At 47.4% G+C, this 23,777-nt stretch overlaps 1 protein-coding gene across 1 annotated transcript in view; it reads right to left on the bottom strand.

Annotated features, from left to right (window-relative positions):
* LOC147124856 (FRAS1-related extracellular matrix protein 1-like) overlaps positions 1-23,777 on the bottom strand; it is an 883,765-nt gene that overhangs the window by 673,877 nt on the left and 186,111 nt on the right. The window contains exons 8-9 of the mRNA XM_085994045.1: positions 17,935-18,066; positions 16,346-16,690 (exon numbers count right to left, since the gene is read on the bottom strand). Of these exons, the coding sequence (XP_085850171.1) occupies positions 16,346-16,690; positions 17,935-18,066 (477 nt within the window). The remainder of the gene's footprint in view (positions 1-16,345; positions 16,691-17,934; positions 18,067-23,777) is intronic.

The following is a 23,777-nucleotide window of genomic DNA, read 5'->3' as shown; positions in this document are numbered from 1 at the left end:
TTACAGGATCTCCAGCAGCAGGGGCAGCAGCAGCAGAACCAGGAGCAGCAGGATGAGCACCAGGAGCACCAGGCTGCTGCTCACTCACCTGAAGCTGCACAGGCCAGAAGGGGCCAGCGCTTGGAAGTGGCTTGAGAGCACCTTGCTGCGCTTTAGGGGGCCATGGGGACCCGTTTCTGCACTGGCAGTCCTACTCAGAAGGACTTCCATGAAGATCTGGTTTCTCTGTTCAACAGATGGCCAACGCTCCTCAAGAGATGTCATTCTCTTATGAGCACACACCATGTTTTCCGTACGCTGGCGAGTTATCTCCTCCATGGAGGTAGCCAACCTTTCCATGGTGATGCGTTCATGCGCCAATGACTCCACAAAGGCTCTGCTCATGGTTGCTATAGAAAACATAGAAGATAGGAGCAGGAGTAGGCCATTCGGCCCTTCGAGCCTGCTCCGCCATTTAATGAGATCATGGCTGATCATTCAAATTCAGTACCCTGTCCCTGCCTTCTCCCCATATCCCTTGATCCCTTTAGCCTTAAGAAATATATCCAACTCTTTCTTGAATATATTTAATGAACTGGCCCCCACCCACTCTGTGGCAGAGAATTCCACAGGTTCCCCACTCTCTGGGTGAAGAAATTCCTCCTCATTTCAGTCCTAAATGTCCTACCCCTTATCCTTGGACTTCCCGACCATCGGGAACATCCTTCCAGCATCTAGTCTGTCCAGGCCTGACAGAATTTTATAGGTTTCGATGAGATCCCCTCTCAATCTTCTAAACTCCAGTGAGTATAAGCTCAATCGACACAATCTCTCCTCATACGTAATTCCTGCCATCCCAGGTATCAGCCTGGTGAATCTTCGCTGCACTCCCTCCATGGCAAGAACGTCCTTCCTCAGATAAGGCGACCAAAACTGCACACAATATTCAAGGTGCGGTCTCAACAAAGCCCTGTACAACTGTAGCAAGACATCCTTGTTCCTGTACTCGAACCCTCTTGCTACGAAGGCCAACATACCATTTGCCTTCTTAACCGCCTGCTGCACCTGCATGCTTACCTTCAGCGACTGGTGCACAAGAACACCCAGGTCTCTTTGCACTTCCCCTTCTCCCAATCTATTGCCATTCAAATAATAATGTGCCCTCCTGTTTTTGCCACCAAAGTGGATAACCTCACATTTATCCACATTATAGTGCATTTGCCATGTTTCTGCCCAATCACCTAACCTGTCCAAATCGTACTGGAGTTTCACGACATCCTCCTCGCAGCATACCCTTCCACCCAGCTTTGTGTCGTCTGCAAATTTGGAGATATTACATCCAATTCCCTCGTCCAGATCATTAATATATATTGTGAACAGCTGGGGTCCTAGGACCGATCCTTGCGGTACCCCACTAGTCACTGCCTGCCACTCGGAAAATGACCCGTTTATTCCAACTCTTTGCTTTCTGTCCGCCAACCAGTTCTCTATCCAAGTCAATACCTTGCCCCCAATCCCACGTGCCTTAATTTTGCACGCTAATCTCTTATGCGGGACCTTATCGAAAGCCTTCTGAAAGTCCAAATACACCACATCCACTGGTTCTCCCTTATCTATTTTACCAGTTACATCCTCAAAAAATTCCAGTAGATTAGTCAAGCATGATTTACCTTTTTTAAATCCATGTTGACTTTGTCCGACCCTGTCACTGCTTTCCAAGTGCTCTGCTATTACATCTTTTATAATGGACTCTAGCATTTTCCCCACTACCGATGTCAGGCTTACTGGTCTATAATTCCCCGCTTTTTCTCTGCCACCTTTTTTGAATAGTGGGGTAACATTAGCTACCCTCCAATCCATGAGTACTGTTCCAGATTCTATCGAGTTCTGGAAGATGACCAGCAAAGCATCTACGATTTCTAGGGCCACTTCCTTAAGTACCCTGGGATGTAGATTATCAGGCCCTGGGGATTTATCGGCCTTCAGTCCCATCAATTTTCCTAACACCATTTCCCTACAAATACTGATTTCTTTCAGTTCCACCCTTTCATCAGACCCTATGTTCCCCGGTATTTCTGGGAGGTTATTTGTGTCCTCCTTTGTGAAGACAGAACCAAAATATGTATTTAGTTGGACTGCCATTTCTTTGTTCCCCATTATAAATTCCCCCGATTCTGACTGCAAGGGACCTACGCTTGACTTCATCAATCTTTTTCTCTATACATACCCTCCATTCGCTCCAAACTCGCAGCGACCCTGGAGACAAAACCTGCCAGAGACTCCTGCATCTGTGCATGGAGATCCATCACCTCTTCTCTTGTGGATGGACCCAGAGGCAGAGGGTCGACATGCAGCGTATCTGAGCTGAGCTGCCAGTGTCCTGCACCCTCCGACGAGGACTCTCCATTGCTGTCCCTGTCTCCAGAATCTGCTGAGGCTCACTTGTGAGCTGTGAAACACCAGGTGACAACACTACTCTATGTCCGGAAGGCCCCCCCAAGGTGTGAGTGTCTGCGTTGGTGCTGGGTGCACTTATTTCTGCTGACGCTGTGCCCTTAGAGGTTGGAGCTTCCTCTAAGGAGTCTGGCTGCACAGCCTTTTCCTCCTCCACAGTGAGGACGGGGGCTCTGGATGGTACTGTGGGGGAGTAAAGGAAGTAGTTAGTGATGCAATGCCAAGGTTCTTCTGGTGACTCCCAACGAGTTGGCATCTGCTGACACCTGCATCCATGCAGCATTGGTCTCAGTGGGAGGCCTCTTCCTCCCTGACCTAGGGAAGAGGACCTCCCTGTGGGCCCTAACCCCATCCAATAATGCCTGCAGTGAAGCCTCGTCGAATTTGGAGGCAGCTCGGGGTCTGGCACTGGCCACAGCTGCTGCAGGCTCCTCTGCCATCCTGTATGGTTCATTTGGAAGCCTTCAGAGTGCTTGCTATGGACCTTGAAAGCACCACGAATGATGACATCATACTGTGGGGATTTCTGACTCGAATTGGACAATTAGGAAGGCTTCCCACATGCTGGGAATTAATTGGCCAATTGAGGGAAAATTGCGTGGAGCTGGCTGACACTTTATTATGTGTGTCAGAAACCCCACATTCGGGGAAACCCGACCATTTCCCACACAAGCCGAAAATCGGGGCCCATAGATTTAAAATAATTGGCAAAAGAACTAGGGGGGAAATTAAGAGAAATTTCTTCACACAGAGGGTTGTTAAGATCAGGAACGCACTGCCTGGAAGGGGGGTGGAATCAGGTTCCATGGGAACTTTTAAAAGGCAATTGGACATGTACTTGAAGAGAACTAATTTTCAGGATTATGGAGAAAAAGCTGGGCTGTAGGAGTAAATTTGATTCTCTTTCAAAGTGCCAGCACAAGCACGACAGGCTGAATGGCCTCCTTCCCTGCTGTAAGAATCTATGATTCTAGATGTGTAATTATTAATAGTAATAGTTATCATTGTACATGTGTGGTTATTGGTAATACTAGTTATCATTGTGTTGTGGCAGAGCCACCAAAGGACTCAGAGCGGTTGTACATAATTCCTTTAACAGCAATGTAGTTACTGTCTGTGCCTGTACCTTTAATTACACTGTTTGACTCTACAATGTCTAGTTACCTTTACAGCACGGTTTCAACGTGATGACGTCATGCCGTTAGTCACGTGATGCCCCAATGGCAGGAAGAACGTGATGACGTCATGACGTCAGTCTTCTGACCAGAGGATCAGTTCTCATGGAGCCCTCAAGGAGAGTAGACCTGTTATTGATGTGTTCTAGCAGTTTCCAGTTTAAACTCGTTTGGTTTCATTAAAGTTCATTAATATAATTGCCTGAGTCGAACTCAGTCTTTTTGATAGGAACCTCCGTTCCTACATTGGTGACCCCGACTTCTACGAACGATTTTCGTGGAAGATTTGACATGGACACGAACGCCGTCACGCTGAAACTGCCACAGTTCTGGGAGCAACAACCAGACGCCTGGTTCATCCAGGCTGAAGCCCAATTCACCATTCGGAACATCATCGCGGATCAGACCCGTTATTATTACGTGGTCTCCGCCCTCGACAGCGCAACTGCATCACGGATCATCAGCCTCATCGGTAGTCCTACTACTGACAGCAAGTATGATGCAATTAAGGCGCGGTTGCTTCAGGTTTTCGGGCTATCAAAGTCGGAGCGTGCTCGCCGGCTCATCACGCTGCCCGGCATCGGGGACTCCAAACCGTCCGAGCTCATGAGCCAAATGCTCACGCTCTTGGGGGCTGAACTGGAATGTTTCCTCTTCCGGGAGCTTTTCCTCTATCAACTGCCTGAACAGGTTCAGGCTGCCCTAGCCAGATCCGACATTACAGACTACGCCAAGCTTGCGGCCGAAGCCGATATGATTTTCACGGTTACCCAGCAGTGCTGCACGGCCACAAGGCGCCCACCCCCCGCAGACGTGGCTCCGGCTTCTCCTACAGTGGGCTGGTGCTCCTACCACACTCGTTTTGGCGCGAAAGCACGATGCTGCCGTTCCCCCTGCAGTTTTTTGCCCCCCAAAAAAAGCAAGGCGGCGCAGGCGGCGTCCCTGGTGACGGATGACCAAGTCTAACGGGCGTTCTGCGGTGGCGATGGCCGTCGGTTCTACGGGGAAACTCCTCTATACCACCGATTCCCTCTCGGGCCGCCGTTTCCTTTGTGACACCGGGGCGCAGTGTAGCATTCTACCTGTGTCGAAGCTCGACATGCAGACTGGGAACCTCGGTTTTTCCCTCGTGGTGGCTAATGGCACAGCTATTCAAACATTCCGAAAGTGGCGGGTCGAAGTCTGTTTCGGCGGTCAGCGCTTCTTTTGGGAATTCGTCACGGCCACAGTCTCGCAGGCTATCCTAGGGGCGGATTTTCTGTGTGCCAACAGCCTACTAGTCGATGTCCGGCACCGCCGGCTGATCAACGCGGCCACTTTCCACTCAATTCCGTGCTTCCACGGCACCTCCATGGCGCGCTCCATTGCCTGTGCTTTCCCTCCTCCAGATGACTTCACGCGGCTCCTCGGGGAGTTTCCGGAGCTGACAAGGCCCACCTTCTCCTCTTCGGTGACGAAACATGGTGTTGAGCATCACATCAGCACTACTGATTCCCCGGTTTATGCGCGGGCTAGAAGGCTCGAACCCGGCAAGCTTGCAGCTGCGAAGGCGGAGTTCGCCACAATGGAACGGCTCGGCATCATTAGGCGATCGAAGAGTCCCTGGTCTTCGCCTCTCCACATCGTGCCGAAACCAGGCTGCAGTTGGCGGCCATGCGGTGACTACCGACGCCACCACTCCGGATCGGAACCCGATCCCGCATATCCAGGACTTCTCGGCCCACTTGGCGGGAAATTCTATCTTCTCTAAAGTCGACCTCGTCCGTGGATATCACCAGGTTCCAGTGCACCCACAAGACGTCCCGAAAACCGCAGTCATCACCCCTTTTGGCCTCTTTGAGTTCCTGCAGATGTTGTTTGGCTTAAAGAACGCAGCACAGGCGTTCCAGCGTTTAATGGACTCTGTTCTTCGAGACCTGCATTTCATTTTCATCTATCTTGATGACATACTCATCACCAGTGCCAGCAAGGAGGAGCACAACTCCCATTTGTGTTCCCTCTTTACGCGCCTCAGCCAACACGGTGTAATCATCAACCCGGCCAAGTGTCAGTTTGGCCTGCAACAAATCAACTTCCTGGGACATCGCATAACATCGGACGGCGCCGTCCCTTTGGCGACGAAGGTTGAGGCGGTTATTTCTTTCCCACGGCCGTCGACAGTCAAGGCCTTGCAGGAGTTCCTGGGGATGGTCAACTTCTACCACCGTTTTGTCCCCAAGGCAGCTCAACTCATGCAACCTTTGTTCGGGGCCCTCAAGGGCAAGTCCGGTAAAGATCCAATCAGCTGGACAGCTGAAATGGTCCAGGCATTCGGCGACACCAAGAACGCTTTGGCCAACGCAACCATGCTGGCGCACCCACTTCCAGGTGCTACTTTCGCCCTTACCACCGACACGTCAGACTACGTCATCGGGGCAGTGCAAGAACAGTGGGTCAACGGCACGTGGCAACCGCTGGCGTTTTTCAGCCGTCAATTATGAAAGAATGAAAAAAAGTACAGCACCTTCGATAGGGAGCTACTGGCCCTTTTCCTTGCCATTCGCCATTTCCGGTTTTTATTGGCGGGGCGCCCCTTCACGGCTTTTGTCGAGCACAAACCCCTTACGTTCGCCATGGCCAAGACCGCCGAACCGTGGTCCGCTCGTCAACAACGTCACTTGACGTTCATTTCCGAATTTACCACGGACATTCAACATGTGTCTGGTAAGGACAACCTGGTGGCAGATTGCCTCTCCCGTGCGACGGTCCACGTGGTGCACCTGGTAATCGACTATGCCCTCATGGCGGCAGATCAGGTTTTGGACTCGGAGGGCCAATCATATAGAACCGTTCCCTCTAGTTTCCAAGTGACCGACGTCACTTTCCAGTCCGCAGGTGCCATGCTCCTTTGCGACGTTTCCATGGGAGTTCCTCGGCCTATCGTGCCAGTCGCATGGCGCCGGAAGGTTTTTGATGCCATACACTGGTTGTCGCACCCGGGGATGAAGGCTTCGCAGCGGCTTATGTTGGCCAAGTTCGTTTGGAAAGATATGCACATCGATGTCCGTGACTGGGCTAATACCTGCGTCCTTTGCCAGAAGGCCAAAGTCCAGCGTCATGTCAAGGCGCCAGTGGCTGCGTTCACTGTTCCGGAGCGTCGTTTCGACCACGTGCCTGTGGACCTCGTGGGGCCGCTTCCACCTTCTCAGGGTTATACTCATCTCCTCACCATAGTGGACTGCACCACTAGGTGGCCAGAGGCAATTCCTTTGGTTTCCACCGCGTCGGCAGACGTCGCTAGAGCTTTCATCTCCTGTTAGGTTGCCCGTTTCGGGGTGCCGGCGGACATCTCCTCTGACCGCGGGCCACAATTTTCCTCGGATCTTTGGAACGTTGTGGCTCAGGGGCTCCGTACCAAACTTCATCGCACCACCACCTATCATCCGCAGGCAAACGGCCTTTGCGAGCGATTCCACAGGTCGCTTAAAGCCTCTCTTCGGGCCAGTCTTCAAGGCGCAGGATGGGTGGACAGACTCCCATGGGTCCTGTTGGGTCTTCGTACGGCGCCCAAAGATGACCTACAATCATCTTCGGCTGAACTCGTCTATGGCCAGCCGCTCCGTGTACCAGGAGATTTCCTCCCTTCTCCCACAGAGCCATGGTCCGCCTCCCGGCAACTCGTTCGCCACCAAGAAGCGGCCAGATGCTTTGCTCTGATACCTACGTCCAATCACGGTTTGCAGAACTCCTATGTGCCACCGGGACTGAAGAATGCGGAGTATGTCTTCATCCGCCACGACGCTCATTGGGATCCGCTCAAGCCCCCTTACACTGGTCCTTTCTGCGTCATCGAACCAGGAGACAAATCCTTTTCGGTCGACGTCGGAGGGAAGCCGGATCACATCTCGGTGGACCGCTTGAAGCCGGCTCACCTGGACCTGGACCACCCTGTCGTAGTCGCTGAACCACCGAAACGTGGCCGACCGCCCGTTGCCGCTGCACCAGATCCACCAAAGCCGTCTGACAACTCCACCGCGCTCGCCGCGCCTGCTCAGCCGCAACCGACTGCCAACTCGACCACCGGTCGTCAACTTCCTCTACCAGGGTACCGAAGTCGATCGGACAGGCTCATCAGGCCTCCTCCTCGCCTTACCTTTTCTGTTAAAGACAATTCTGGGGGGGGCGCATGTGGCGGAGCCACCAAAGGACTCAGAGCGGTTGTACATAATTCCTTTAACAGCAATGTAGTTACTGTCTGTGCCTGTACTTTTAATTGCACTGTTTGACTGTACAATGCCTAGTTACCTTTACAGCATGGTTTCAACGTGATGACGTCATGCCGTTAGTCACGTGATGCCCCAATGGCGGGAAGAACGTGATGACGTCATGACGTCAGTCTTCTGACCAGAGGATCAGTTCTCGTGGAGCTCTCTAGGAGAGTAGACCTGTTATTGATGTGTTCCAGCAGTTTCCAGTTTAAACTGACTCCAGAACATCTTGGAAGGGGAGGGTGAACAGCCAGTTGTCGTTGTGCATATAGGCACCAAAGATATAGGTAAAAAGCGGGATGAGGTCCTAAAAGCGGAGTATAGGGAGTTAGGAGATAAATTAAAAAACAGGACCTCAAAGGTAGTAATCTCAGGATTGCTACCAGTGCCACGTGCTAGTCAGAGTAGAAATAGAAGGATACTTCAGATGAATACGTGGCTAGAGGAATGGTGCCAGGGGGAGGGATTCAAGTTCCTGGGACATTGGAACCGGTTCTGGGGGAGGTGGGACCAGTTCAAACCGGACGGTTTGCACCTGGGCAGGGCTGGAACCAATGTCCTTGCGGGGAGTGTTTGCTAGTGCTGTGGGGGAGGGTTTAAACTAAAATGGCAGGGGGTTGGGAACCTGAGCAGGGAGACAGAGGAAAGGGAAACAAGGATAAAAGCAAAAGATAGGAAGGAGAAAAACAAAAGTGGCAGTCAGAGAAATCAACGGTTTAAATCAAACATGGCCACAGTAAATAATAATTCTAATAGGTCTAAGAGCGTTAAAAAAACAAGCCTGAAGGCTTTGTGTCTTAATGCGAGGAGCATTTGTAATAAGGTGGATGAATTGGCTGCGCAAATAGAAGTAAACAAATATGATTTGATTGGGATTACGGAAACGTGGCTCAAGGAAGGCCAGGACTGGGAACTCAACATCCAGGGGTATTTGATATTCAGGAAAGATAGGCAAAAAGGAAAGGGAGGTGGGGTAGCATTACTGGTTAAAGAAGGGATTAACACAATTGTAATGAAGGATATTAGATCTGATGAGGTGGAATCTGTATGGGTAGAATTGAGAAATACTAAGGGGAAAAAAACGTTAGTGGGAGTGGTTTATAGACCTCCAAACAGTAAGGCGGAGGTTGGGGATGGCATTAAAAGAGAAATTAAAGAAGCGTGCAATAAGGGTGACTTTAATCTACATATAGATTGGGCCAACCAAATGAGTAACAATACTGTGGAGGAGGAATTCCTGGAGCGTTTACAGAATGGTTTCCTGGACCAATATGTCGAGGAACCAACCAGAGATCAGGCCATCTTAGACTGGGTATTATGTAACGAGAAAGGATTAATTAGCAATCTTGTTGTAAGAGGCCCCTTGGGTCGGAGCGATCATAAAATGATCGAATTCTTCATTAAGATGGAGAATGAAGTAGTTGACTCGGAGACTAGGGTCCTCAATTTAAATAAAGGAAGCTATGATGGTCTGAGGAGCGAGTTGGGTAGAATTGATTGGGGAATGGCACTCAAAGTGTTGACAGTGGATAGGCAATGGCAAACATTCAAAGACCGAATGGATGAACTACAGAATTTGTTCATCCCAGTTTGGCATAAAAATAAAACAAAAAAGTTGACCCAACCGTGGCTAACAAGGGAAATTAGGGATAACATAAGGTCCAAGGAGAGGGCATATAAATTGGCCAGAAAAAGCAATAATCCTGAGGATTGGGAGCAGTTTAGGATTCAACAAAGGAGGACAAAGGGATTAATTAAGAAAGGGAAAATAGCATATGAGAGTAAGCTTGCAGAGAACATAAAAACTGACTGTAAAAGCATTTATAGATATGTGAAGAGAAAAAGATTGGTGAAGTCAAGCGTAGGTCCCTTGCAGTCAGAATCGGGGGAATTTATAATGGGGAACAAAGAAATGGCAATCCAACTAAATACATATTTTGGTTCTGTCTTCACAAAGGAGGACACAAATAACCTCCCAGAGATGCCGGGGAACATAGGGTCTGATGAAAGGGTGGAGCTGAAAGAAATCAGTATTTGTAGGGAAATGCTGTTAGGAAAATTGATGGGACTGAAGGCCGATAAATCCCCAGGGCCTGATAATCTACATCCCAGGGTACTTAAGGAAGTGGCCCTAGAAATAGTAGATGCATTGCTGGTCATCTTCCAGAACTCGATAGACTCTGGAACGGTACCCATGGATTGGCGGGTAGCAAATGTTACCCCACTATTCAAAAAAGGTGGTAGAGAAAAGGCGGGGAATTATAGACCGGTAAGCTTGACATTGGTAGTGGGGAAAATGCTAGAGTCCATTATAAAAGATGTAATAGCAGAGCACTTGGAAAGCAGTGACTGGATCGGACAAAGTCAACATGGATTTACAAAAGGTAAATCATGCTTGACTAATCTACTGGAATTTTTTGAGGATGTAACTGGTAAAATAGATAAGGGAGAACCAGTGGATGTGGTGTATTTGGACTTTCATATGGCTTTCGATAAGGTCCCGCATAAGAGATTAGCGTGCAAAATTAAGGCACATGGGATTGGGGGCAAGGTATTGACTTGTATAGAGAACTGGTTGGCGGACAGAAAGCAAAGAGTTGGAATAAACGGGTCATTTTCCGAGTGGCAGGCAGTGACTAGTGGGGTACCGCAAGGATCGGTCCTAGGACCCCAGCTGTTCACAATATATATTAATGATCTGGACGGGGGAATTGGATGTAATATCTCCAAATTTGCAGACGACACAAAGCTGGGGGGGAGGGTATGCTGTGAGGAGGATGTCATGAAACTCCAGCGCGATTTGGACAGGTTGGGTGATTGGGCAGAAACATGGCAAATGCACTATAATGTGGATAAATGTGAGGTTATCGACTTTGGTGGCAAAAACAGAAAGGCAGATTATTATTTGAATGGTAATAGATTGGGAGAAGGGGAAGTGCAAAGAGATCTGGGTGTCCTTGTGCACCAGTCGCTGAAGGTAAGCATGCAGGTGCAGCAGGCGGTTAAGAAGGCAAATGGTATGTTGACCTTAGTAGCAAGAGGATTTGAGTGCAAGAACAAGGATGTCTTGCTGCAGTTGTACAGGGTCTTGGTGAGACCACACCTTGAGTATTGTGTGCAGTTTTGGTCGCCTTACCTGAGGAAGGACGTTCTTGCCATGGAAGGAGTGCAGCGAAGATTCACCAGGCTGATACCTGGGATGGCAAGAATGACGTATGAGGAGAGATTGGGTCGATTGGGCTTATACTCACTGGAGTTTAGAAGATTGAGAGGGGATCTCATCGAAACCTATAAAATTCTGTCAGGCCTGGACAGACTAGATGCAGGAAGGATGTTTCTGATGGCCGGGGAGTCCAGAACCAGGGTTCATAGTCTAAGGATAAGGGGTAAGCCATTTAGGTCTGAAATGAGGAGGAATTTCTTCACCCAGAGAGTGGTGAACCTGTGGAATTCTCTGCCACAGAGGGCGGTGGAGGCCAGTTCATTAAGTATATTCAAGATAGAGTTGGATATATTTCTTAAGGCTAAAGGGATCAAGGGATATGGGGAGAAGGCAGGGAACGGGTGCTAGGGTTTGGATGATCAGCCATGATCTCATTGAATGGTGGAGCAGGCTCGAAGGGCCGAATGGCCTACTCCTGCTCCTACCTTCTATGTTTCTATGTTTCTATGTTTGGTTTCATTAAAGTTCATTATTTTAATTGCCTGAGTCGAACTCAGTCTTTTTGATAGGAACCTCCGTTCCTACAGTGTACTTATTTCCTATGAAAGCCAATAAATGCATTTGAGTCCTATTATCTTGTGGAATAACTTATAAACATCCATTCCCTAACAGAAAGTATTCAGCCAGCAGTGTGGTTCTCTTAACGTGTTTCCCAGTTCACTCAACATTCCCAGACCTCATTCAGCTGAACCAGGTAGACAGAGATTCAGGGCATGTAATATTTACAAAACTAGAACCGGAGATAAACTGGTGGTGTTAAATAAGACTGCAGTTAAAATTCTGCTGTTATGCTGTGTTTGCGGATATATTGGATTCGAGTCAACAAACACATTGCATTAACAGCAGAGCCGAGATAATATACAGCGGGTTTCTGCTCCTTCAGCTATAGTTCTGAAAATTCTGTTAACACTGTTTCCAGCCTGAAGGAATGGAAAATTCTCGAAGTAGAAGGGTCTACTTTCAATTCCATTGCTATCCTACCGATTTATTGACAGGATATACTGTATGCAATATTTTGACTAATTAAGAAACAACCCAACTTTAACATACATTATCAAAGTATCGTTTTCTACAACTGCTCCTGACTTCTAATTATTAAATGCAAAATCCCATCTTTACTTTCTGGTTTTCCACTGTAAATTTGACTTCTTTCGACCTTGCTGAAAAATATAATAATTGCAATTTTACTGTGTTTTCCTTATAAGAGATTAAGGGAGATTTGATAAAGGTAAATCACTAAGGGATAGGACAGAGTCGATAGAAACAAAGGGCTAGATTTTCGTGGAGCCGTTAGGCTGGGTTTCAGGCGTGTGGGGGGGGGGGGGGAAATCCCGAATTTGGGGGCCCCGACACCATCCCGCCCAAAACCCCGCCCCACGTAAGTTTCAGGGGCGGCGGGTACCCGCCCCACACTGGGACCCGCCGAAACCAGACGGGAAGGGATTAGTGCCAATTAACTGCCTGTTAACAGGTAGTTAACAGGCAGTTTTTAGCCTAATCCCTATTTTGAGGGGTTTTGTGTGGGTTTCCCGACGGCTCCAAACCACGCCAGGTTAGCGAGGCGGGCCGTCGGGTTGAAGGAGTTGGAGGGGTCGCGATGTTGGCTCTCAGGTGAGTGATGGGTGCATGAGTGTAAAGGTAAGTGTGTTTGGTGTGTCTAAAGTGTGTAAAGAACTTTTACTTACCTGTACTTACCTTCACAGCCTTTCTCCCTGTAGCCGTTGGGAGCGCATCACTCAGCCGGCACTTAAAGCTGAATGGCTGCAATCTGTGAAAAGTGACAGCCTTCAGCTTTGAGTGCCGGTAAGAGTTCTAACTGAGTCTGTGCAGAATGACTCATGTCAGAACTCAGACTGTCAGTGTTTGACAGCTTCAAACAGCTGTGAAACACTGATATTTCATCTGTCAAGAACTCTTGACAGATGAAATTGCAGTCTGTGATGTCACCTGTTGCCGATGGCCCTTAATTGGCCTGCTGAGCCTGCTGGGCGGGCTCAACAAGGTCAATCAAGGGAAAATCGCGCGGATTGGCCGGACGTCGAAGTAGGCGGGTCAGAAACCCGAAAGAGGAAGTCCCGCCTTCTTCCCGACAGGTTCGGGAAAATCTACCCTGAAGTGTTCCAGTAATTGAGGCATCTAGAATGAGGTGACAAGATATAGTATTAACTGTAAGGGATTTGGGTCAGAGAGCAGGTGGAACATTTTAACACCAAGTGTTGAGGCTGTGGAATCACTACTGCAGTCAGTGATTGAAGTAGAGACCGTGTTAACATCTAAAGAAAAGGTTATCTCGGTGGTTGCAGGGATAAGCTAACAGGGCAGGCACATGGTATTAGAGCTACTGCTCGGGGAATAGAAACACCAGCAGGAAGTGGCTGAGCCAATTGGCCTGTATCTGTCTTGTCATTTCTATGTCATTCTAATATTATGTTTTTTACACAAATTTCAACCTTCCAGAGAATACTTTGTGCTTATAATTTGAAACTAGGAATCAGCTTTTGTGCTCCTGGTTGGTCTTTTGCTTAATTTTATTTAGTTGCTCTATTCAGAAACATTGAGCTATGATTCAGGAATGCTTCCACTTTGATTGCAAATTATGACTAGCAATTAAAAGAAAGGAAGCAGAAAGGAAGTACTGACAATAAGAAAAGAAGTTATGGATTAAATAGGTGCAGGTTTGTTCCCTCTCTTACTCACATACACAGAAAAACATTGTTTGTTGTAAGGCAAATGAAAAATGTATTTCTAACCAGACTTGCACAAAACAGGACTGATTTCACCATGACTTGAGTGTACGACGACCTTCTTGACAATTTGCTTGTGCCAAAAATATATGTACGTGGATCAGGATAGGATGTAATTTAACAGGTAAATAACAACTCAATAATTTTGCTCTATTTTGGAAGAAACTATAACGGATAAAGAAGAAGGAAAGAACTTACATGTATATAAAAGCAAAATACTGCGGATGCTGAAAATCTGAAATAAAAACAGAAAATGCTGGAAACACTCAGCAGGTCAGGCAGCATCGTGGAGAGAAACAGAGTTAACATTTCAGGTCGATGGCCTGCTGAGTATTTCCAGCATTTTCTGTTGTTATTTATATACAATAACAATACAATAATACAATACAAATCGCTTTATTGGCATGATAAGGTACATCTTATGTTGCCAAAGCATCAAAATACATTTATGGTTGAACACATAAACGCGGTTCCATTCATACAGTGTATAAACAGGTATATCCCTGAGTTTATAAATATATTTTCGCCTTGTTTATATATACTCTTGTCTTAGTTTACTGGTTGTCCCTCTGTTCATGGCAAGCTGTAACATAGTGTGCCGCCAGTGTTACACAGCTTCTCTCCTCCCCCAGTAGGAATGGGAGTTTTTGGTTGTCAGTCAGATTTCTGAATTCAGGGCATATTTGTGAGAATTTTTGATAGAAATTCTCTCTGATGCCCTGATATTTTCCACAGGCTGTGAGGAAGTGCATCTCTGTCTCAACTACTCCCTGACTGCAGTGAGAGCATATCCTGTCTTCTCTTGGCAGCCTGGTCTGCCTGTGTCTGCCTTTTTCGATCGCTAGGCTATGTTCGCTAAGTCTGTACCTTGTCAAGGTTCTTCTCAGTTTGTTATCCTTTACCATCCTTTACCATAACGTCTTTCCCATCCCCAAGGTATCCCAAAGTGCCTCACAGTCAATGAATTACTTTGGAGGGGCAATCACAGTTATTACATCGGCAACAGTGGCAGTCAATTTGCTAACAGCAATGAGATAACTGACCAGATCATCTGTGTTAGTGATGTTAGTTGAGAGATAATGTTGGTCAGGATACCCACCCTGCTCTTCCTCGAGTAGTACCGTGATGTCTTTTATGTCCACCTTAGAGGGCAGACAGGGCCTCAGTTCAACATCTCATCTGAAAGATGACACCTCCAACAGTGCAGCACTCCCTCCATACTGCACTAAGGTATCATAAGAATATAAGAAATAAGAAATAGGAGCAGGAGTAGGCCATTCAGCCCTTCGAGCCTGCTCAGTTAATTGTTGATTGGGGCAGTTTTATGGTACGGCACTGGCTGCACTCAGGAAAACCAGCTCTACACGCAGCCTAAAACAACCACCTGTTCAGCCACAACCAGCAAGGTAAGTTTTTAAATATACCAGAACCTGGAGCTAAGAAAGCGTGCACATCCGCCCCCCTCCGTTCGACACTGCTACCACCACCCCTCCCTCCCCCCTCATTTATTTCATTTATGTGCTCAAGTCCCTGGAATGGGGCTTGAACCAAAAACCTTCTAAGCAAGAGGTGAGAATGATAGCCCTAAGTGAAGGCTGTCACATAAAGCATGTACAATACACTTCTATTCAAACCAATTGGGATAAATTGTGCCTACTTTTCACTACACCATCTTCTTTAGGCATGTGCTCCTAATCACACCCTCTTAGCACTTGCTTAGTCAATCACGCTACCTGTAACTACATCACAGAGAGGAGGGCCTAGAAGTTCAGCCTACCCTATCATTGGGCACGTGAATAAATCCTGCGCCTGAGTGGTGAAACTTGAGGGGCTCCCAATATTGGACCTCGGGCCTCATTTCCCAGCGGGCTGCGGAGAGCATCAGGCAGCTCGCTGGCGAAGGCAATGGAAGATCATTGCTGGTGTCGCAGTGGCCCTCAGGTAAGAGAGGAAAAGCGAGGCGACCGGGCTCGGGTTGGGAGTTAGTGGCGATGGGGGGCTGCAAATTGGTGACATTCCGGTGGGGGGGGGCGGTGTGGTGGGGGTGGTGGGTGGTGGTAGCAGCGTCGATTGGAGGGGGGTGGATGTGCACACCTTCTCGGCTCCGGATTCTGGTATATTTAAAAACTTACCTTGCTGGTTATGGCCTAACAGGCGGTCATTTTAGGCTGCGTGTAGAGCTGGTTTTCCTGAGTGCAGCCAGTGCCGTACCATAAAACTGCCCCAATCAACAATTAACTGAGCAGTCTTGGTCTGCTAATGTTTGCGAAAAAGTCATAAAACAGGCCCACGATTTTCTACTTGCAACAATTGTTTGTAATATTGGCGAACCAAATAACATGTACCCATGAGAGCGACAAGGAAAGCAGAACTGGAAATCCTAGTGTGGGTACAGTGTGGGAGCTCCTTGGAGACTGGGATATAGAGATATTGTTGGGCAGAGTAAAGGGAGTAACCAACACCGAATGCCTAAAGACAGGAAACTGTTCCATTCCTTATCACCGACACCCATAAAAAAAATACCTGTTATCTCAGGAGCTGTTCTTTTCATAATCTCTCCAGCCTGCGGGGTTCTGATGATTTTGAAAAGGATGTAATCATCACTTGAGTCCATGTCTGAAGCCTGAAGCATAAACTTCTCAATCAGCATTTCTTGGTCCTCACAAAGTTCAAAGATAACATTATTGATAAGGAATGGAGGGCTGTCATCTTTAGGCAGGATGTTGATGGGGAATTTGTGCCGGGTACTATGATGGCCATCAGAAATTCTAAATACGATGAAATCGTTTGTGGTGTCGCTGTCGTCATGGTGGTACCGAACGACACCTGCCTTGATGTCATTGACTGTAAACATAAAACCTTTCCCACCTGCAAATTATATAAATGATACCAGTTGGTGAATAGATTGGTGAATAGTTGTCTGACATTAATAAGAGGGCATTAGTACATCATGAAACTATGCATTCATTGAATGGATTTAATGATTGTAGCACATTTTCAGCGAGTTATTAAAGGCAGCAAGCACCCTCAAATTCAGAGCAGATGTTAAGTTTTAATCTGTACGAATGGCAACATTTACATAATATTCCTTCTAGCTGCGAAGTGCAACGTGTGTCAGTGATGCCCGCACCTTGGGAAGGAATTAAAAAGTAAGACATCAGAAAAATACAATTTACCAGCTGGAAACTGCAAGAGTTCTTAAAAATAATCGATTCTGCACCTCACTCTCTGCTTTCTTCTCATCTGTCAGATAATTGAGCTAGATTGGCTCATCAGTGGTTCAGCGGGCGAGTGCACTAAATGGTGTAGAACTGAGCAATGGAAGCCAGGGAGGTCCCAGGCTCGACCTCTGGTCTGTGGTAAGGTGTTGCAATGGCCCTGGACTACATAAAGGAAACAAAAATCAACCAAATCTCAGCTCCTGAGTCCTGGGTATTATCAGAGTCAGCTGTGAGGCCCACCATGGTTAAATTGTCTAGTGACTCACTGGTTAGGCTTACACAGGAAGAAAGTCCATTTGGACAAGGTTCTGGAGGGTGCCCACTACCTCAAAATAAGGCACTGCCTTCAGGAGAGGAAGGAAAAAATTGGAATTTACCTAAATGTCTGCTCTCCCTCAGAGTTTTATCTCCAGTGGTCTCTTCATCGCATTTTGCAACAACAGACAGCTGACCACATGCACCACCTTTCACATGGAGTATTCGCATTCAGTTAGTAATGTCTGTTCCCAGTGCCTGAAAACTTGACTTCATTACACTGAAGATGGAGTTTATTAGACATTGAATTGATAACAAGTGCCACAGATCAAGTTCCTTGACCTTCATTGGTTACCCTAATGACACTTGGCAGAGAAACCCTGAGCAACACGTTGGGATGTACGGTCAGTGCCTCAGGTTTACTGCACCAAGTTATCTTATCATCTCATGGCAATACTTGTAACAAACTCGCTGGCAAATTCTACTTTGGAAAAGGAATCGTCAAGCCGCATCTCATGGTTTAAACAATTTATGCGTAATTCCTTAGACCGGGAAAAAAATGCCACGATGCCTGAGATCCTGAGAGATCCTGCCTTGGTAATTGGAATTTGTCCTGTTTGTTAAATGGACATTAACCTCTTACTGTAAGTCGTCCATGTTGTAGGCCATCCACAGTAACCAAACGAACTGCCGTAAGGTCATCATTATCCACTACCTGAAACTGCTCCCAGGTGACAGGTCGAGACTGGCCTTCCAGGAGATCAAGTCCTGCAGAATGGAAATTAACAGCACCGAGAAAACAAAGTGAACTTCAGCTTCTCATTATCACTGGCATAAGCGATGGCTGAATGACTGCCTGGATTGTGAAATGCCTACAATTTGATATGAATCCAATTGTCAATTTAAGGTTCCTGCAGGGTCATCAAACCCTCACTGGATGTGGAGATGCTCTTTATGCAGAAGCAGGAGAAGTGGACCAAATTATTAGAAACTAAGGAAATCAAAAGTTCCAATAGACATTGATCATTAAAATCAACTTTTACCGATATGCAGAGATAAATTGCCGGATCTTTTTCAGGTGGTAAAATCTGAGAGAAAAAGTAGGAGGGAAATTGAGATCCTGAATTTGAGAAATAAAACATTGTTTTTTTTTACCAGCAATCAGATCCAGCGATGCATGCACATCAAAACTGTTATGTCAGCTTGGACAGTGCTGATATTATACAGCTGATGTACTGCTTCATGGACCTGGTTTTCAGCAGGAAAAAGAACAACGTTTGTGCAATTCAGGGCCGGAATCATCTTAAAGCTGTAGCAAATGTCAGTCTTTCATTCTTGGTTAGATATGGAGTAAGGACAGTAATACACTGATAGTTCCTTGAAGACTGAGGTAATCAATCGAATGCTGATTCAGATCATCCAGCAAGGTCGTGCTCACTAAAAGCAAGATGGTAGCTGTAGTGTATGTACCCGTCTACCTTTAAGAGAACTATTGTATGTAACCGTTCACCTTTAAGAGAACTATTTTAGGTGTGGCACTACTTTGTTTGGCTTCTGTATACGGTAATACCGACGGTGACCACACCAGTATATAAGTGTTGTGCCAGGAGTTATTGGGCAGATTCGCCCTGACCTTCGAATAGTAAAGTCCTGTTTTAAGTTACTCTTGGAGTCTGTGTATTAATTAACTAAGCAACCCACAGACTTTACAGTGGCGACGAGTCCGATCATACCCTGCGGCAACAATACGTCCGAAGCAGTTAACGAGCGTCGAGAAGAGGCAACCGCCCTCATCGTTCTGCTGGGAGAAAACTCGAGGCTGCAGCAATAGAAAGGAGGAAGAATTTAGCGACAAAGACTTCCATCAGCAACAGGCACTGACTGTCCCTTCTGCCACGGTGAGGAGTGAGCCGATCAGCAAGAGAAGCAAGGCGGCCATGGTGACTGTGAGTAAGGGAAAGTAAAAAGAATAACCAGAGGATAAGGGCTGTGCACTCGACCACGGTCGAGTGGGAAAGGCGCCGGACAGAAGTCGGGCCCAGAGGCGCTGAGACGGGGGCAGCGTGGAGCAAGGAAGCCGCGGTACTAATAGGCTGGGGGACGCAACGGCGTCGTGAGACAGCTAGACCGCGACCGGTGGGAAAAGCCGGGCAGCGACCGAAGCCACGAAGCGCTGCGACCGGGAGCGTAGGCGCGGGAAGAGATAAACTCAGCCGCAGCCGGGGAGGGAAGCACCGGACTGCGAGACGGCTGGGAGAGGCGTTTGGGAGCCGAGCGAGCGGGAGAGGCAGAGCCGACCAAGGGAGACTGCGCGAGAGCCAGTCCAGCGGCTGAAACTGTTCTCCGTCAACGGGGTGTACCCAGCGCCGGTAGAGCCGAGCGAGCGGGAGAGGCAGAGCCGACCAAGGGAGACTGCGCGAGAGCCAGTCCAGCGGCTGAAACTGTTCTCCGTCAACGGGGTGTACCCAGCGCCAGTAGAGCCGAGAGAGCGGGAGAGAGACCGAGCCCGAGCAAGGGGAACTGAGCGAGAGCCAGCCCAGCGGCTGAACCTGTTCGCCGTCAACGGGGTGTACCCAGCGCCGGTTGCCCTGCCGAGAAAAGGGAAAGCCCTGAAGCCGACGCGCAGGCTGTGAACCTGAAAGCCAGCGGCCGTCGCCTGTGGGGGAAAGTGTACCCCTCCCGCTAGGGAAGAAACGCGGGAAGCCGCCATTAGGCGGGGAAGAAGCCAGAAGCGGGAAACCGCCATTGAAGTGGGCGGGGAGAGAAGCTAAGCGCGGGAAACTGCCATTTTCGCGGGAAAACCGCCATCTTAGAAAAAAAAAATAAGTTAAAGAAATAATTCGGGGTGTTATCAGAAAGAGAGGAAGATGCCTAAGCGTGGTAACATCAATGATTTTAATGCCGAGGTAGAAGACTGGGCCACGTACGTGGAACGCATCGAGATCTATTGTGAGGCCAATAAAATAGAAGAAGATGACAAAGCTATAACCTTGCTAAACTCGATGGGCGCGAAGACATACGGGCTCTTGAAGCATCTACTATCACCAGCTAAACCGGCGGATCAGACTTTCGATGATATTGTGGCTGTTCTGAAGGATCACTTGAACCCCACACCGCTGATGTTGGCGGAACGATTCAAATTCTATGCGAGAACGCAACGGAAAGACGAAAGCAACGCAGAATACTTGGTCGAACTGCGTAGACTAGCGAAATACTGCCAGTTTGGAGGGAATCTGACAGAGGCATTGCGAGACAAGTTCGTGTGCGGGCTGGCAAAGGAAGGAACGCAAAAGCGACTACTCGAAGAGAACGACCTTACACTTGACAGAGCTGTCCTTATTGCAGCATCGCACGAAGCCGCAGCGAAGGGAACTGCGGAAATGCAGCTAAAGACAGCAGCACTAAGTGTGGATCAAATTACCTCGACAACAACAAAATGCTATCGTTGTGGGAAGACAACACATGACCAGAACCAATGCTGGTTTAAGAACCAGGAATGTAGGAAATGTGGCAAACTGGGTCACATAGCTAAGGTATGCCGGTCAGGGAAGAAGACCAACAACCAAAGGAAGCCATCACAGGAAAAGTACAACAAGGTACACAAGGTGGCTGAGAAGAGTTCAGACGAACAGAATTCAGATTCAGACCCAAACGGCCAGGAGCTGGGTAGTCTGAGAATTCACAATGTGAGTAAGGAAGCTGACCTACAAACTATCTGGGTCATGCTAAAAATAGCTGGAATCCAAGTGAAAATGGAGTTGGACACTGGATCAGCTCTATCAGTCATAAATCGAAGGGATTACCACCGGCTATTCTCACATATACCCTTAAGAGATACCAAGTTCGTATTGCAGACATACACGGGGCATAAAGTATACCCCATGGGAAAGATAAGAGTCAAAGTGAGAGATAGGGGTAAAGAACACCCAAGAATGAACTTATACGTACTACATGAGGGAGGACCACCACTTCTAGGACGGGAGTGGATCAAGAAAATAGACATGGAATGGCACTATCTAAAAGCCATAACGAGTGAGGACTCGGTGCAGACAATCAGCTCAGATTCTGAAACGGATGATGATAAGACCAACCCAAATATGAAAGACAAGGCTGAAATGGACTTGCCGACGAAGGTTGGAAAAACGAAGGCATGCATAAAGGCTTATGCTCCAGAGAAGAACAAAGTTTCAGAGCAGAACTCCACCGAACAACGACAACCTAGTTTGACAGAAAATTCTGAGCCTGTTCAAGTTACGGACATATCCATGACGGAAGAACACCGAGCTCGGACTCAAACTTATTTCAAATTACGACAACAATTAGAACAATTGAGTTACCGTCTCGTACAAGAGATGAAAACAATGAAAAAGTTCTATGACACCGAATGGGAGAATCTGGAAAGACAACAGAAGCAGCTAGCTCAAGCAGAGAGCGACCATAGAGCCATCGTGACCAATTACCGATCACATCTCCCTTATGCTGTTCAGGAGTTAGAATATTTGCAGGAAGAAGCAAATGAAGAGGAATCTTCAGGAAGCAAGGATTTTATTCCAGTTCTTCTCTACGACTCCTTACAAGCAGAGTGTGAGAAGTTGAAAGAACAGTATGAACAGGTCCAGGCTACAATTCTGGAAGGGGTTAACTCGGCAACCTCCGAAAAGCTAGTTTCAGTGGAAGCATATGAGCAACTGAAGGTTGAACATGAGCAAGAAGTCCAAAGGCTGCAGGAAATTCTTGATGAGCTCAAGGCCAAGACAGACTCATCGGTAGAAGTTCCATCCATAGATGAGAAATTAGAGGTGAAAGACATGGCAGAACATGAAAGACAAGATGTACAAGAACTCATAAAAATATTAAAGGAAACCCAAGACAAATATGGGGCGGCAATGACCGAGATTCAACAACTTGAAGAACAGATTCAACTGGGAATCCGTTCAGTGGAAGAAAAGGGAACTGTAAGAAACACAGAGACTGTAAGAATGGCCTCTGAACATGAGCTAGAGAGCATCAATGCGCAACTTCTCCGAGCGCTGGAAGACAAAGTACAAGAGGAAAAGAAGGTGAAAGCATTGGAGGAAAAGGTGGATGAAATGGAGAAGACTCTGACCCACAGTGTTCCCGTGGAAGAGTTAACGGTCAGCCAACTCCTTCATATGCTGAAGGACAAGACTCTACCATGGGAACAATCTGAACACGAGCTTCAATCTTCAAAGGGAAGGAGTTCGGAGCTCTCAAAAGTTATGGAAATAGCTGAGGTTGCAACACAGATTTTACAGGGATGCCAAAAGTATGCTGAATCACGTCAATGTGAACAGCAGAATGTTGAAACAGCTGCTCCAGTAGAAGGATTGAATAGCCTGATCAATCAATCCCCGAGGGAAGGGGAAGTGTTGAAATCACAAACGAGGTCATTAGTGAAGGATTTGCAGGAAACCCAGGAAGAGCGGGATGAATATGAACGCATGAAGAAGTCTCTTCAGGAAAGATGTCTAGGGAGGGAACAACAGTCGGCTAACGTCCAGTTGGGTACGGAAGAAGTAGCAGGCCCTCTCACTAGACTAGCTCAGGACGACACCGAATATTACCATGACCTGTTGAGTGACACGGAATATTACGATGACTTGGTCTGCCCAGCTTGTGATGAAAACTCCCAAAGTGCAGAAATCAGGATGAAGCACTTAAAGTCTAAGGAACATAGGGAGATGGTGGCGCTACAGCTGGCAGTGGATAAGGGAGCCCCGAGAGTCTCCAAGAAGCAGAAAAGAAAAAGACGAAGCAGAAGACGATAACCATCTAAATCATTATCACTTCTATCAGATCATGCACGTGGGCCCTACGAAGGGGGCCAAATCAGTTGGAAAGTAGGAAAAATTACCAAGGCAGTCCAGCTGTTTGTAAAAGTCAGCACTGCTGGTTCAGCAGGATGGAAGTTCAAGCTGTTAAGCCAAGGGAAAGACTATTGGATGAGTCACGCTAGAAATGTGAACCGGCTACACCACAGAGATGTTGTTCGGACCGAGTCAAGACCAGAGACTGAATCTGTGAACTGTTCCCGCAGAGACTGAATCTGTGAACTGTTTCCCGCAGAGACTATATCTGTGAATTGTTTTACATGAAGTTGATTATATGTTATGTTTAATGGGGAATAAGTATGTTGTAAGCTAAAAAGGGAGGATTGTAGTGTATGTACCCGTCTACCTTTAAGAGAACTATTGTATGTAACCGTTCACCTTTAAGAGAACTATTTTAGGTGTGGCACTACTTTGTTTGGCTTCTGTATATGGTAATACCGACGGTGACCACACCAGTATATAAGTGTTGTGCCAGGAGTTATTGGGCAGATTCGCCCTGACCTTCGAATAGTAAAGTCCTGTTTTAAGTTACTCTTGGAGTCTGTGTATTAATTAACTAAACAACCCACAGACTTTACAGTAGCTGTTCTCCTCCGCGGTTTTTATTACTGCCCCAACATAGTAGCT

The sequence above is a fragment of the Somniosus microcephalus genome, chromosome 1 (genome assembly GCF_052327205.1).
Source record: "Somniosus microcephalus isolate GS21.2 chromosome 1, FLI_Smic_1.0, whole genome shotgun sequence".
In the NCBI taxonomy this organism is placed as follows: domain Eukaryota; kingdom Metazoa; phylum Chordata; class Chondrichthyes; order Squaliformes; family Somniosidae; genus Somniosus; species Somniosus microcephalus.
The sequence above is the reverse complement of the archived record's forward strand: the minus strand, read 5'-3'. Positions and strand labels throughout refer to the sequence as shown.